We start from the raw sequence: 13,873 nt of genomic DNA, 5'->3' as shown, positions 1-13,873 counted from the left end.
GCCAACATTATTATCCAACTAGCAGGGAGACCTGACGTTGCCCGTGATTGAATGAGGATCAACAAATGTTCCACTCTCTCTTATTTTTATTGTAAGTGAAATCGCCCATTTTTTTAAAATCAAATTAATTGATTTCCTGCTATAGTTAGCAACCCCACCTTTTTTTTTTTTTATAAAAGGCAGCACCACTTATCAAGGCCAAGAGACCACTCGAGGATAAGGGATAAAGAGTGTACAGTAGAAATTGGACAATATAGTAATCGTTAATAATGGAAATTCGGTAAATTTGTTAACTTATATTGAACGGTTTATCAAAAACTTGTTTACGTTAGACTTGAACACAGCCATATTGTAGACAGCTGGAAAGCAGGAAAACGGAAGATAATTCCACAGGCGTGCAGTTCTAAGAAAGAAGCTTTGCTCACGGAATCTACGTTTAGGTTTAGGCACAGATAAAGAGTGGGGGAAATTAGTGATAGTGTTTTCTGCTAGACGGGTGTTTCTTGTGAAAGTCTGGCGAGGGGGGGGACCATAGATTGGAGCTTAGCCGAGCACTTGCCATGAAAATAATGATAAAGTCCGCAGTGAACCAAGAAGAAGGTTCACATGGATCCCTGCAGTGACTCAAGCCTACGATAAGGTAGAAAATTAATTATTAATGAAAATAGTTTTCAAAGAAAATTAGCAAAAATTTAGTTTGGCTAAAAAAAAAAAAATAATAAATAAACAGAAGGGTTTGCATCGTAACAGAGGAGGTAATTATTTTTTGAAAACTTTGAAAATCTTCGGTCAATTTAGTAAAACATAATTTTTTGTGTCTTTAAAAAGTGTTTTCATTAATAATTAATTTTTTATCTCATTGTTTTTCATAATTCTTGGATATAGTCATTATTGCAACATGACAGTTAAGTAGATACCATCGGTTTTACTTGAAACTCAATATTTGGATTTTCAAATTTCGCTCTAATAACGAAGAAACACCAAATATTTACTTTTTTCATGAAAAATGTAATGACTAATAATTTTTTTTACACAAGAAAGTTTTTTAACAAGTTTTGTTACACTAAATTGTTTTTTTTTTGTTTTGTATTAGTACAGTTTTTGAACCGGACAGGTTAGTTTAGGGTTAGGTCAGGGTTAAGTTAAAAACAAAGTAGCGTTGTACATTTTTTAAGATTACAGAGTGAAAAAAAAAAAAATTTTTTTAAACATTTTTTAGTTCTTTGTTTAACTGAATTGTCTATCTTAAATTCAAATTGTTTTAATCAATTATCTTAACTTAATGAATTTTACAATTTTCTCAATTCATAATTGAAAATTGTCTGCTGCTGCAATCTGATTGGCTAAGAAATTTGGCAAATCCTGGCTGTTTACATAAATTGCTGATGAATTGTTAATCATAGCAGGAGTTACAAACTACCAAAATAAATTGATAAAAAAAGGTTAGAATAATAATATCAAGCACTAGGGTGCCAGTTTAAGATATTGCAGAAATTATTCATATTCTTTGGATTGCAACGTTTCGGTAGATATAACCTCCGACCTTCTTCAGGTGTATCTTATCAAATTCGGGAAACTTTCTGTTGAACTCAAGAATCTTTGTGTCAAACTTTGGAAACATGCATGGAATTTCAGACGGAACCCTTTATTAAATCCATGAAGGTAGTATGCTCTTGTTCCATCAGCCATGACTGGGTAGAAGTCCCAAGTAATTCGTAATTGTATTTTGAATGTTTGCAAGGACCCATGGCATAGTAGATAAAGTACTTGGTAAAATTTAGTTGTAAGTTACACTCTTCTAGAGGTTGACGGTTCAATCCATATTGTGGGCAACTCTCAAAATACAATTGTGAATTACTTCAGACTTCTATTCAGTCATGGCTGACGGAAATCCCAAATAATTCACAACTGTATTCTGAGTGTCGTCTGCACTGGCTGACAGAATGAACGTATGCTACCCCCATGGATTAACTAAAGGGTTCCATTCTAAGCTCTGTGCAGATTTCGAATTTCACAAGATACACCTGAAGAAGGTCAGCGATTACATTGACCAAAACGTTGTGAAAATGACACTCAAGATGAGAACAGTAGTCCGAAGAATCCTAAATAATAGGAATAATCAATGGTCATTAAAAAATTCTGAAGCGTAATTGCAAAACTTACTTCTTCTGCTTCTTTAAAGTCTCCGTCAGCTGCTTTTGCTTGGGCGTAATTAAAATTGAAGTTGTCATCACTGTAGAAATAGCTCTGGAAAATGAGACAGCACAGTCCGAGTTACAAGCAAAACTGCGGAAAGGTTTGTAGGAACATTTACGTCATTTATTTCAAGTTATGGGCTAAGACATCCACTGCGTCACGGAGTCATTGAATCTCTAAGGTTCCAGGTGAGCATTGTCTGAAGATAGCGGTTTTAATCTTACCCAAAGCAGGCCAGAGGATTAGTTGGCAAAAATGTGGTGAAACGACGACAACTATGGAAGGCAGTAATTACTGAGGATACAATTAAGTGACTCAGCTTAGCATTCCTATCCTGTCGTGGTTTACCACCTGACGAACGCCAGAGGAATAGTTGGTCGAAACATCGTAAAATAACAACTATGAAGATGAGGATAACAGTCCACAAATAAATAAATATACAAATAAATAAATAAATAAATATACAAATAAATAAATAAATATATAAACAAATAAATAAATATACAAATAAATAAATAAATATACAAACAAATAAATAAATATACAAATAAATAAATAAATAAATAAATATACAAATTACTCATCTCAAAGGATTCCAATAATAAAATATTAAATATGTATGTTATACATTTATAAGCCAAATTACAATGCAAAGATTTTGTAAAATAAACAAACATTTATTCGTTAGAATGAATATTACGATGTGAAAAACTTACTCTGATGGAATTCAAGTAGCGTAAAACATCATTAAATTGTTTCAAGAGAAAGAAACACGAAGCCATCGATTGCCGACCTGAAACTGTGTCTGAGAAGAAAAGAAAAAACAAAATATTTTAACTCATTGAAATACAAAAAAAAAAAATTGCTGTAAATAATGAAATTTATAAACTAATACACTGTATTAGTCATGAGATAATTCCAATATTTTTCCCGATTCTGATTTAAATAAATAAATAAATTTTATTGCTACAAAGAACATTTCACTGACAATGGCAAATATTTTTAACAAAGAAGACAGAGTAATTTTTTTCTTCTTAAAAAAAAAAAAGGCTGAAAATTTATAGAAAGCGCCCTGTGTTATGGTGTCCGTTTAATGCGCAGGAAGAGATTAATAAAGGTTTGTATTTAATGCAATAATAAACACAAATTTAACCAAATTCAACCATCAATTTGCCATAAAACACTCATTCCTAGCCAACGGTCTATAACTTTTGTCCGTTTTTAATGGACAAAAAAATCTAGTATGCATACAGGGTGACCCAAAAAACAAAAACAAAAGCTAAATGGAGGCCATCATCGTAGAACATATGCTGTAGAACGGAGAAAAAAAGGCTAAAAACCCTAGTGTTTTGATGTGATGTTTTGAATATAATAAACTAGTTATGACCAAAGTTTCATTTCATTCGGACAAAACACTAAGAAATGAGGGCCTAATTAGAGTTGGGGCCCGTTTTTTTTGGGTCACCTATATTATTGATCATTTATTATGTTATTAACAAAAAAAAAAAAACATAAAATTCAATAAAATGGACGATGATATGGCCAGAACAAAAAGATAAGGCAAAAGTAAAGAAATCTACTGTTAGGGTAACATATGGTATTATAATGCAATTGTGAATTATTTAAGACTTCTACCAGATCATGGCTGACAGAATTAAAGCATACTACCCAAAATAGACTTCGTGGCTTGGGGGGGGGATGCCCTTTTCTCTTTCCTGCAACCTCTCTCCCACAGAAGAGATGTTGCAAGCCTATCTTTGTTTTATCGTTATTTCCATGGCAGGTGCTCATTTGAGCTCCAGTCTCTAGTCCCCCCCTCGCCAATCTTTTACGAAAAACACCCGTCTAGCTGAAGCCACTGTCAAAAATTTTCCCTACTCTTTATCTGTGCCTAAATCAAAACGTGGATTCCATGAACAAAGCTTCTTTCTTAGAACTGCACACCTGTGGGACTCTGTTCCGTCTGCCTGCTTCCCACCTGACTACAACCTGGATGTTTTCAAGTCCAACATAAACAAATTCCTGATGAACCGCCCCCCCCCCGCCTTAAGTAGACACTTTTATTAAATCCCCGCACTAATGTACTGTACATGCAATAACCCTTATCCCTGAGTGGCTTCCGGGACTTGATAAGTGGTGATCACCTTGTAAAAAATAAATAAATAAAAAAATAAAAAAGATAAAAATACCCTCTTGACTGTATAAAGGGTTCCGTTTGAAATTCAGTGCAGATTCTCAAGTTTGAGAGAAAGATTGCCGAGTCAAAAATCGGTATATTTTTTTAATGTTTTTATGATTTTTTTTTTTTTGCAATGAAGTGAGTGAATAACAGAAGATATTGTTGTTTGATTAACAGAGAGACAGATATTCTTCTAGAGATGAGCTGATGCATCTAAAATAAGATGCAGCCATTTAATGAGTGCGTTGAACAATGTAGATTTTATTTCAAACATAAGCGTGACAGACTAACATCTATATTTAAAATTTGAGCGCATAATACTGACAAAGGTATTATCTCAAACTTAAGATTGAAAAACTGATAAATGGATATATATTTCTTCATAATCTAGTAAGTGATCCTATTTTCTCCTCCCTGCAACCTCTTTCCCACAGAGGAGACATTGTGAGCCTGACTCTGCTCTATCATTATTTTCATGGTAATTGCCTGTCTGAGCTTCAATCTTGCCAAACATTCACAAAAACACTTGCAGACATGTATATAATCAAGTTTATCAGATGTTTCAACTCATGGGGTATTTCATTCCGGTCTCCAGGTAATGTTGGGCAATCAGGAAAAAATAAGCACCATTTCAAAGCCTACCTCTCTCTGTAGACTTGTATATTATAAAGTTTATCGATTTTTTTGTCTTATTTTTCTTGTGGGAGTAATCCGCTCTGATTTACACATAATGTTGGGTCATTAGGATAGAATATGCACCGTTTCAGGACCTACCTCTCTCTGTAGACTTGTATATTATAAAGTTTATCGTTTTTTTTTTGTCTTATTTTTCTTGTGGGAGTAATCCTCTCTGGTTTACACATAATGTCGGGTCATTAGGATAGAATATGCACCGTTTCAGGACCTACCTCTCTCTGTAGACTTGTATATTATAAAGTTTATCGATTTTTTTGTCTTATTTTTCTTGTGGGGGTAATCCTCTCTGGTTTACACATAATGTCGGGTCATTAGGATAGAATATGCACCGTTTCAGGACCTACCTCTCTCTGTAGACTTGTATATTATAAAGTTTATCGATTTTTTTGTTTTATTTTTCTTGTGGGGGTAATCCTCTCTGGTTTACACATAATGTCGGGTCATTAGGATAGAATATGCACCGTTTCAGGACCTACCTCTCTCTGTAGACTTGTATATTATAAAGTTTATCGATTTTTTTTGTCTTATTTTTCTTGTGGGGGTAATCCTCTCTGGTTTACACATAATGTTGGGTCATTAGGATAGAATATGCACCGTTTCAGGACCTACCTCTCTCTGTAGACTTGTATATTATAAAGTTTATCGATTTTTTTGTCTTATTTTTCTTGTGGGGGTAATCCTCTCTGGTTTACACATAATGTTGGGTCATTAGGATAGAATATGCACCGTTTCGCGATCTACCTCTTTACAGTGTTTTTGCGTAGCCCCACCACCACCACCACACACATACTGATATGAAGCCCCATTATCTAAATTGCATTTAACTGAACTGTTCAAAAGGCTTAAAACTGGACGTTTAATGATTTCAGCGTTGATCAATGGCTCAGTACTTTACATCCTTTAAAAGTTCAACTGCTGCATCTCACACGCTCACGGATATCAAGATGTCTATAGAGTTTTAACAATTGTTATTATCATTTTAGTTGCTTCTTTTACAAGTATTTATTTCCTCTTAATGTCTGTATGGCTAGAGAGCTACATCAGAAGTGCAAGCGTGAAATGAATACTCACCGCGTTCTCTCTCAGAATTTCCCACCAACTGGTAATATTGTTGCGCAATTTTGAGGTTTTCTCTCTGTAGAAAAGAAAAAAAAAAAGATTAAAAACCTGCTTCAAAACATAACAAAATAAAAAGAGAAACAGAGTAAAATGTCCAAAATAAATCATTCCTAGGATGGAGTACTGCTGTTGCATAGAGCACTCTAAGCTTTACATTGATTGTCAGGCTTAGACCAAAATATAATTTGCTATGTTAAGAATTATGTTTCGGAAAAATAGTTTATGTAATATCAACATTCTTTCCGAAATTCTTAAAAATAGAAATGTTCATAGTTTGTGAATTTTAGCCGAGAGAAATAGATAAACAATAAGTTGGAATGTTAGATCTGACAGCTGATGAGTTAGGGATACATGCTTTTTGGCATATGATGTAACACTCAGCTGATCGAGATTTTTTAGTCAGTTAGTATCCGAGATTCAAGGGAGGGGTGAGTGAGTGAGTGAGTGTATTTGTTTAACGGCATTTCAACCTCTAAGAGTCATTTAATGCCAAAAAAGTTTTGTTGGTATAATAGATTTTCAGTTTCTTGTAAAAATTTTTTAAGTTTCTTGAAAAAGTTTATCTTTTGAAGCAAGATGTTTTAGGTTTTCTGAAAAATTGTTTTAGTTGTAAGAGATTTGTTTTTCTAAACTAAATTTTACTTGTTTGCTTTATAGGAGTTTGAATACATTTGTTTCTTTTAAATAGTTTATGATTTGTTGGGGTTCCACTTCCTGGAACACTTTTCTAATGTTTGTTGTTTTAAAATATTTCTTCTGAGTGTGTTTGTGTTTTCTACATTCTGTCAGTAGATGTTTAATTGTTAGTTGTTGATTGCAGAGTGTGCAATTTGGTGTTTCCTCCGCTTTGATTAGGTAGGAATGAGTTAATTTTGTATGTCCGATTCTTATTCGGTTTAGTACAATTTCTTCTCTTCTTCCTTTAAAAATTTTTTGTTTTTCGTTTTTAATTATTGGTTGATGTTCATGCAATTTGTTTGCAGTGCATTTGTTCCATTCCTCTTGCCACATGTTTTCTATATATTCGTTGATTTTTCTTTTTAGGTCTGTGTGTGGTATTTTAATTTTGTCCATTTGGTGGTTTGTGGCTTCTTTAGCCAGTTTGTCTGCTTTTTCATTTCCTGGAATGCCGACATGACTTGGTATCCAGGCTATTATAATTTTTTTATTGTTTTTTTCGGTTATTTCATTGTATTCTTGTATAATTTCTGTGATAAAAGGATGTTTAGATTTTACTTCAAGGGCCATGATACAGGATAGGGAGTCTGTATATATTATGGCTTTTTGTTCGTTGATGTCTTTGATGTGTTTGAGAGCTATTTTGATGGCCTGCAGTTCGGCTGTATATATTGAAGCCTCGTTGGGCAGTCTTATTTGATATTGATTTTGTCCATCTGTGCATGCTGCGCTTGTTCCGTTTATAGTTTTAGACCCATCGGTGTATATTTCTATGTATTCTGCATATTTTTCTCTTAGTTCTCCAAAGTTGCTTCTGTTTGTTATATTATTTGTAATGTTTTTCTTGTAAGTAGTAAGTGTTATGTCGGTTTCTGGTTTGTGTAATGTCCATGGGGGTCTGTCGTTTGTTTTCTGAGTAATTATATTGTCGGGGTTTTCATTGATTTGATGTATTATTTCTTTAATTCTGTGTCCAAAGGAGGGTATACTTTTTGGTTTCCTTGAATAAGAGTTTGTACATTGTAAGTTGAAGGTAGTTTTGTATGTTGGGTTTTCGGGGTTGGTTTGTAGTTTTGTTGCGTATTGTAACGCTAGTTTTTTCCATCTTAAGTGTAGGGGTAGTTCTTGGGCTTCTACATGAAGGCTTTCCATTGGAGAAGTTCGGTAGGCTCCCAGGCTGAGTCTTAAACTTTGATTCTGTATTGTTAGTAGTTTGTTTTTGTAGGATTTGTAAGTAGAGCTGTATATGGCACAACCATAATCCAGTTTGGATCTGATATGTGAGCGATATATTTTGAGCATTGTAGCTTGATCTGCTCCCCAATCTAGTTTTGATACTATTTTTAAGATATTTATTGCTTTTAAGCATTTTTGTTTTAATTTGTTAATGTGCTCCTTGAAGTTTAGTTTGTTGTCTAAAATGATCCCTAGAAATTTGGTGTGTTGTACTACTGGTATTGGTTGTCCATCTAGTTTGAGCTGTGGGTCAAGGTGGTATTTTCGTTTCCTACAAAAGTGGATACATGTGGTTTTGCTTTTGGACATTTTAAATCCATTTTGGTTAACCCAAAGGTCTATTTTGTTAAGGCAATGTTGCATTTGTCTTTCAATAGTTGGCATATTTGGTGATGAGTAAGTTATTGAAAAGTCATCAACAAATAGTGTTTTTTCGAATCCCATGTTAACATTTTCGATTATACTGTTGATTTTAATTAGAAAAAGGGTGGCAGATAGTACGCTACCCTGTGGTACCCCTGTTTCTTGTGTGTGTTGATCTGATGTTGTATTTCCTAAGCATACTTTAAATGTTCTGTGGGATAGGAATTCTTGGATAAATTTTGCTAGGTTTCCTCTGATTCCCATATTATGAATATCTTTCAAGATTCCATATCTCCACGTGGTGTCATATGCCTTTTCGATATCAAAAAAGATTGAGACCACGTGGTGGTTTCTTATTAGACCGTTACGAATATATGTTTCTAGTCGAATAAGTTGGTCATTAGTACCTTGATTCTGTCTAAATCCGCTTTGGTGTGTAGAAATGAGGTTATATTTTTCTAAATGCCACATTAGTCTTGTATTGACCATCCTTTCTGTTGTTTTGCATATACAGCTTGTTAAGGCGATAGGACGATAATTGGTAGGGTTGGAGTGATCTTTTCCTGCTTTAGGAATTGGGATGATATTGGAGTCGAGCCAGTGTTTTGGAAAATTGTTAGTCCACCATATTTTGTTAATTATCTGTAAGAGAATGTTGAGAGATGTGTCTGGCATGTGTTTTAGAAATTGATAGTGGATGTCGTCTGGACCAGTAGCTGTATCTTTACTTTTATGAATTGCATTTTTTAGTTCTGTTATAGTGAAAGAGGTGTTATAGTATTCATTGTTATTGGATGTGAAATTGAGTTTTTCTTTTTCTGCGTTGTTTTTGTATTTTTGGAATTTGGGGGAGTAGTGGTTGGATGATGAGTTTTGGCTGAATTCATTTGCGATTATGTTTGCTATTTCTTTTTTGTCTATAGTTTGTCTACCATTTGGTGTATTTATATTATTTATTGGTGTTCCAAGTTTTTTTCCAGTTATTTTTCTTATTATTTCCCATGTTTTTTTTGATGGCGTGTTGTTGTTCAATTTGGAAATATAGTTTTGCCAGGTTTCTTTTTTGCTTTTTTTTATAATATAGCGTGCTTTTGCTCGTGCTTGTAGGTATTTTTGAAGGTTGGGTTTTGTGGGATGTTGTTTGAAGTGTTTTAGCATTTTTTTCCTGTTGGTTATTGCTTGCTTACATTCTATTGTGAACCATGGCGTTGATTTTGGGTGTGGTTTGGTGGAAGATTTTGGGATTGTCTTGGTTGCTATTTCGTTTAGTGTATTGGTGAAAGCTAACATAGGATCTGGTTTGTTAACTATTTCTTGATTAATTAGATTTGTGCAAAGTTTGCTAAATTCAGTCCAGTTAGCTTTATTAATTTGCCATTTTGGTTTTGATTCTTCTGTTGTAGGTTCTTGGGTTTTGAGAAAAATTGGGAAGTGATCGCTGCCACACTGGTCGTTATGTACCTCCCATTGGAAGTCCATAAATATTGTGGGGGAGCATAGTGTTAGGTCGATAGCTGATGTCGTTCCTGTGCCTGGGTGAAGGTATGTGTGTGTTTTGTCATTAAATATAGTTACTTCGGGTGATTCCAGTAATGATTCAATGGTTTTCCCACTTTGATTAATATTCTCACTTCCCCACATTTTGTTATGGGCGTTGAAGTCCCCCATTAATATAAAAGGTATGGGGAGTTGTGTTATAAGATCTTCAATTTCGGTTTTGTTTAGTTTATGTTTAGGTGGAATGTATATTGAACAAATAGTTATTGGTCGGTGAAGTGTAACTTTAATTGCTATTGTTTGAAGGTTTGTTTGGAGTTGTAATTTTATATGTGGTATCTGTTTTTTTATTATAATTGAAGTGCCACCTGTGGGTCGATTATCTGCTTGTGATCTGTTTGTTTGATTGTAGATGTGGTATCCTTTGAAGTTGATGGTGTCCGTTTCTTTTAGAAGAGTTTCCTGTAGGCCGATTATGCTGGGGTCATATTGTGCTATTATATGTTTGATTTCTTCGTAGTTTGGTTTTATGCCTCTGCAGTTCCACTGTATGATGTTTTTATTCATTTCCATAAGTTCGTTTAATTATTAATTTTTTTTCCCTTTTTTTTTTTCTGTTTGGTTTTTGTTTAGGTTTTTATATCTATTATTCTATTGGTTTGTTGTGTTTTGAGTGGTTTTTGTTTTGTGTTTACTTGAACTGCTTGGTTCCTCAGTCTCCATTTTCTCTTCCTGGTCAGTTCTGTTTTTGGAGCTAGATTTTTTCCTGTGACTCTCGATTTCAATCAATTCAAATTTGTTTTCATTTTCGATTAATATTGTCTCTGTTTTTTGTTTACTTTGGTTTTTGGAAAGAGGATTTGTGTTTTCCCGTTCTGTTTCCATCTTTCCAGATATTGTGTTTTTATCTTCTGCTTTTGTCCTTATACGTGATTTGGATCTTTCACGGTTTATTTGTGGTTTTTGCTGTTCGGGTTCTTTTTTGCTCTTTGGGACTTGTTTTAGGTCATTTGACTGAGTTTTCAAAGATACTGATATTTGTTTCTTGTTTTCGTTTTGGTTAGTTTTTAAAGTTTCAATTAAATTTTTGAGTTCGGAGATTAGTTTAAGTAGGTCTTGGTTTTGGGTTGTTTGGTTTGAAGTTTTTGTAATGTCTGCGTAAGTGTTTATTTTTTCTCGAGAGCTTGCTATTTTCCTTGCTTCAGGAAAGGGCACATTTTGTTTGTATTTTATTTCGGCTATTTCTTTTTCTTTTGTGTAGATTTTGCATATTTTAGAGTATGCTGGGTGTTTTTCTTGGCAATTTGGGCATTTTGTTTCGTTTGGGCATTCACTTTCAGTATGGTTAGGTTCTTTTAAGCCACATTTTCCACATACTTTCTGTCCTTTGCATGCTTCTCTGCTATGTCCATATTTATGACACTTATAACATCTCAGAGGGGCTGGTATATATTGTTCTACTTTTTCTATTGTGTATCCGATTTTTATTTCTTTGGGAATTTTTGGTGTATTGAAAGTTAGTATGTAGGTTTTTGTAGGTATGGTTTGACCATTCCTTTTTATGTTTATTCGGACGTGATCGATTACTCCCTGTTTTCTTAGGGCATTTTCTATTTCTTCTGCTGTAGCCAAGCTTAATTCATGGCTTTTTATAACACCTTTTGATGTGTTTAGTCTTTCGTGAGCATAACTTTTGCATTTATAGATATGGAATTTTTCCATCTCTAAGATGTTTTTTGCGTCTTTATAGTTGTCGACTGTGACAAGTAGATTGCCATTTTTCATTTTTTTTGCTGTTTTGAGACAGAATTTTTTCGATTAGGAATGGAGATAGATCGCTGATCTTTTTTCCTTCCAAGGTTTCGATTACTATGAATCTTGGATATTTTTCTTTATCAATTATTTCATAGTTATATTCTTGTTCACTGTCTGAGCTGGTTACGTCAGAGTGGGTTCTTTTCGATTTTGTAGTATTTTTTTGATTTCTGGGTTTTTTGTTTGGGTTTATTATATCCATAGAAGTTTGTTTAGATTTTCATCTCTCTTGCTCCCCACCCTCCTCGGAGCCCGAAATTGGGAGATGTTAGGGGGGAAACCCATTCGCCCTTTCATCCCAGGGATACAAAAGAGATATACTCAATTGATTGAGTTTGTTCCATCGTTTCCTGTTTCCTCCTTTAGTTTCTTCTTTCCCAGTTTGATAGAAACGTTCGTTAGGGAGCAGTTGTGTGGTTTTTGTCTCATCAATTGATTGGCCCTTGCCATCGCCTTCTAACACTTAACTGGTTTGTCTATGTTTGTAGTAATGAAATGTATTATCTTTGGATTAAGTTTTTTTTTTTTTAAATTTTATTTAGATGTTATAATTGACATTTTCAGTGTAAGTGTTAGGGCTTGACATGACTAGCCGATTGGTTGGATCGGGCCTCTCCAACCGCCCGTCTAGCCTAGTACAAGGCCAAAGTAGAGTGTTGCTACAGGTACCTTTATTTTCCCTAGGCATCGGTTGCTCAGCCACCAGGATCCTTTTCCTAGGCATCACGGGTTGCCACCCACGGCCAACAGGTAGCCCCGTTGAGGGACTTTTACCCTCTGCAGGGGGGCAGTCGGCGTATTCTAATGCCCTGCCGACAGGGTCAACCGGGAAGTAGAGAAGGAAAAAAGGAGGGGGGAAGGGGAGGGGGCTGTTGTTTTTATTTTGTTTTTGTAGAACATAATTAAGTTTTACAAAAGAGAATAGAAAACAAAAACAGAAATCGATGTAGGTGCGTTTCGTCTCAGGAAGCCAATAGGCAGCCTGATCTGGTAGCACCAGTTCAAGGGAGGGAGACGTACCAGGTGTTGGAAGCGCGTACAAGCAAATAAGAATGGGATAGAGAAGAAAGCGTTTGCAAGACTCCAAGGGACTGGACACTCAACTGGACTGGATCAAAGAAATAAAATGTATATATTTGTAGCCGGTGACGTTGTGTTTGTCTGTCCCCGAGGGAATGATTCTTTGTTGCAGCCCGTCTAATGAGGAGGAGGTCATCAAAGTAAATGAGCCATCGGAAGGAAAAGGTTGGTCCCCAAATTAATGTTCTGTGAACTGTCTTTTTATATATACCCAACACTCAACAACATAACAGACTTCTATTTACAACCTGTCCACTACTATTATATAACATCATCATCAACGCTCTGATCCCCATGTGGCATCAATTGGGATGGATGGCTCTCGTCTGGGAGAGGCCCCGTGTTTTGACAAGCTTCTGGGTTTGACCTTTACTCCTGATCTGAAATGGAACACGTACATCAAGTCTGTTGCCAAGGTCGCTGGAAAGATGGTGGGATCCTTCTACCGCTCCAGAAGATATCTCACTACTGATGCAATTCTCTATCTATATAAAAGCCAAGTACGTCCAAGGATGGAATACTGCTGCCATATCTGGGCAGGAGCTGCTAAAAACAGCCTATCCTGCCTTGACAGAGTACAAAATAGACTTTGTGGCTTAGTGGGGGATGCCCTTTTCTCTACCCTGCAACCTCTCCCACAGAAGAGACGTTGCGAGCCTATCCTTGTTTTATTGTTATTTCCATGGGAAGTGCTCGTCTGAACTCCAATCTCTGGTCCCCCCTCGCCAATCTTTCACGAAAAACACCCGTCTAGCCGAATCCACTGTAAAAAATTTCCCCTACTCTTTATCTGTGCCTAAATCAAAACGTGGATTCCATGAACAAAGCTTCTTTCTAAGAACTGCACGCCTGTGGAACTCTGTTTCGTCTGCCTGCTTCCCACCTGACTACAACTTGGATGTGTTCAAGTCCAACGTTAACAAATTCCTAATGAACCGCCCCCTTAAGTAAACACTTCACCAAATCTCCACACTAACGTAATGTACTTGCAATAACCCTTATCCCTGAGTGACT

The 13,873-nt window shown here is 35.3% G+C and overlaps 1 protein-coding gene across 1 annotated transcript in view; it reads right to left on the bottom strand.

Annotated features, from left to right (window-relative positions):
- LOC145260663 (intraflagellar transport protein 56-like) overlaps positions 1 to 13,873 on the bottom strand; it is a 73,088-nt gene that overhangs the window by 17,516 nt on the left and 41,699 nt on the right. Inside the window, exons 11-13 of the mRNA XM_080119013.1 lie at positions 6,143 to 6,206; positions 2,913 to 3,001; positions 2,164 to 2,247 (exon numbers count right to left, since the gene is read on the bottom strand). Of these exons, the coding sequence (XP_079975139.1) occupies positions 2,164 to 2,247; positions 2,913 to 3,001; positions 6,143 to 6,206 (237 nt within the window). The remainder of the gene's footprint in view (positions 1 to 2,163; positions 2,248 to 2,912; positions 3,002 to 6,142; positions 6,207 to 13,873) is intronic.

Source organism: Euprymna scolopes, chromosome 36, assembly GCF_053919585.1.
Source record: "Euprymna scolopes isolate OS-2025 chromosome 36, ASM5391958v1, whole genome shotgun sequence".
Lineage (NCBI taxonomy): Eukaryota > Metazoa > Mollusca > Cephalopoda > Sepiida > Sepiolidae > Euprymna > Euprymna scolopes.
This window is presented reverse-complemented; position numbering and strand designations above follow the sequence as displayed.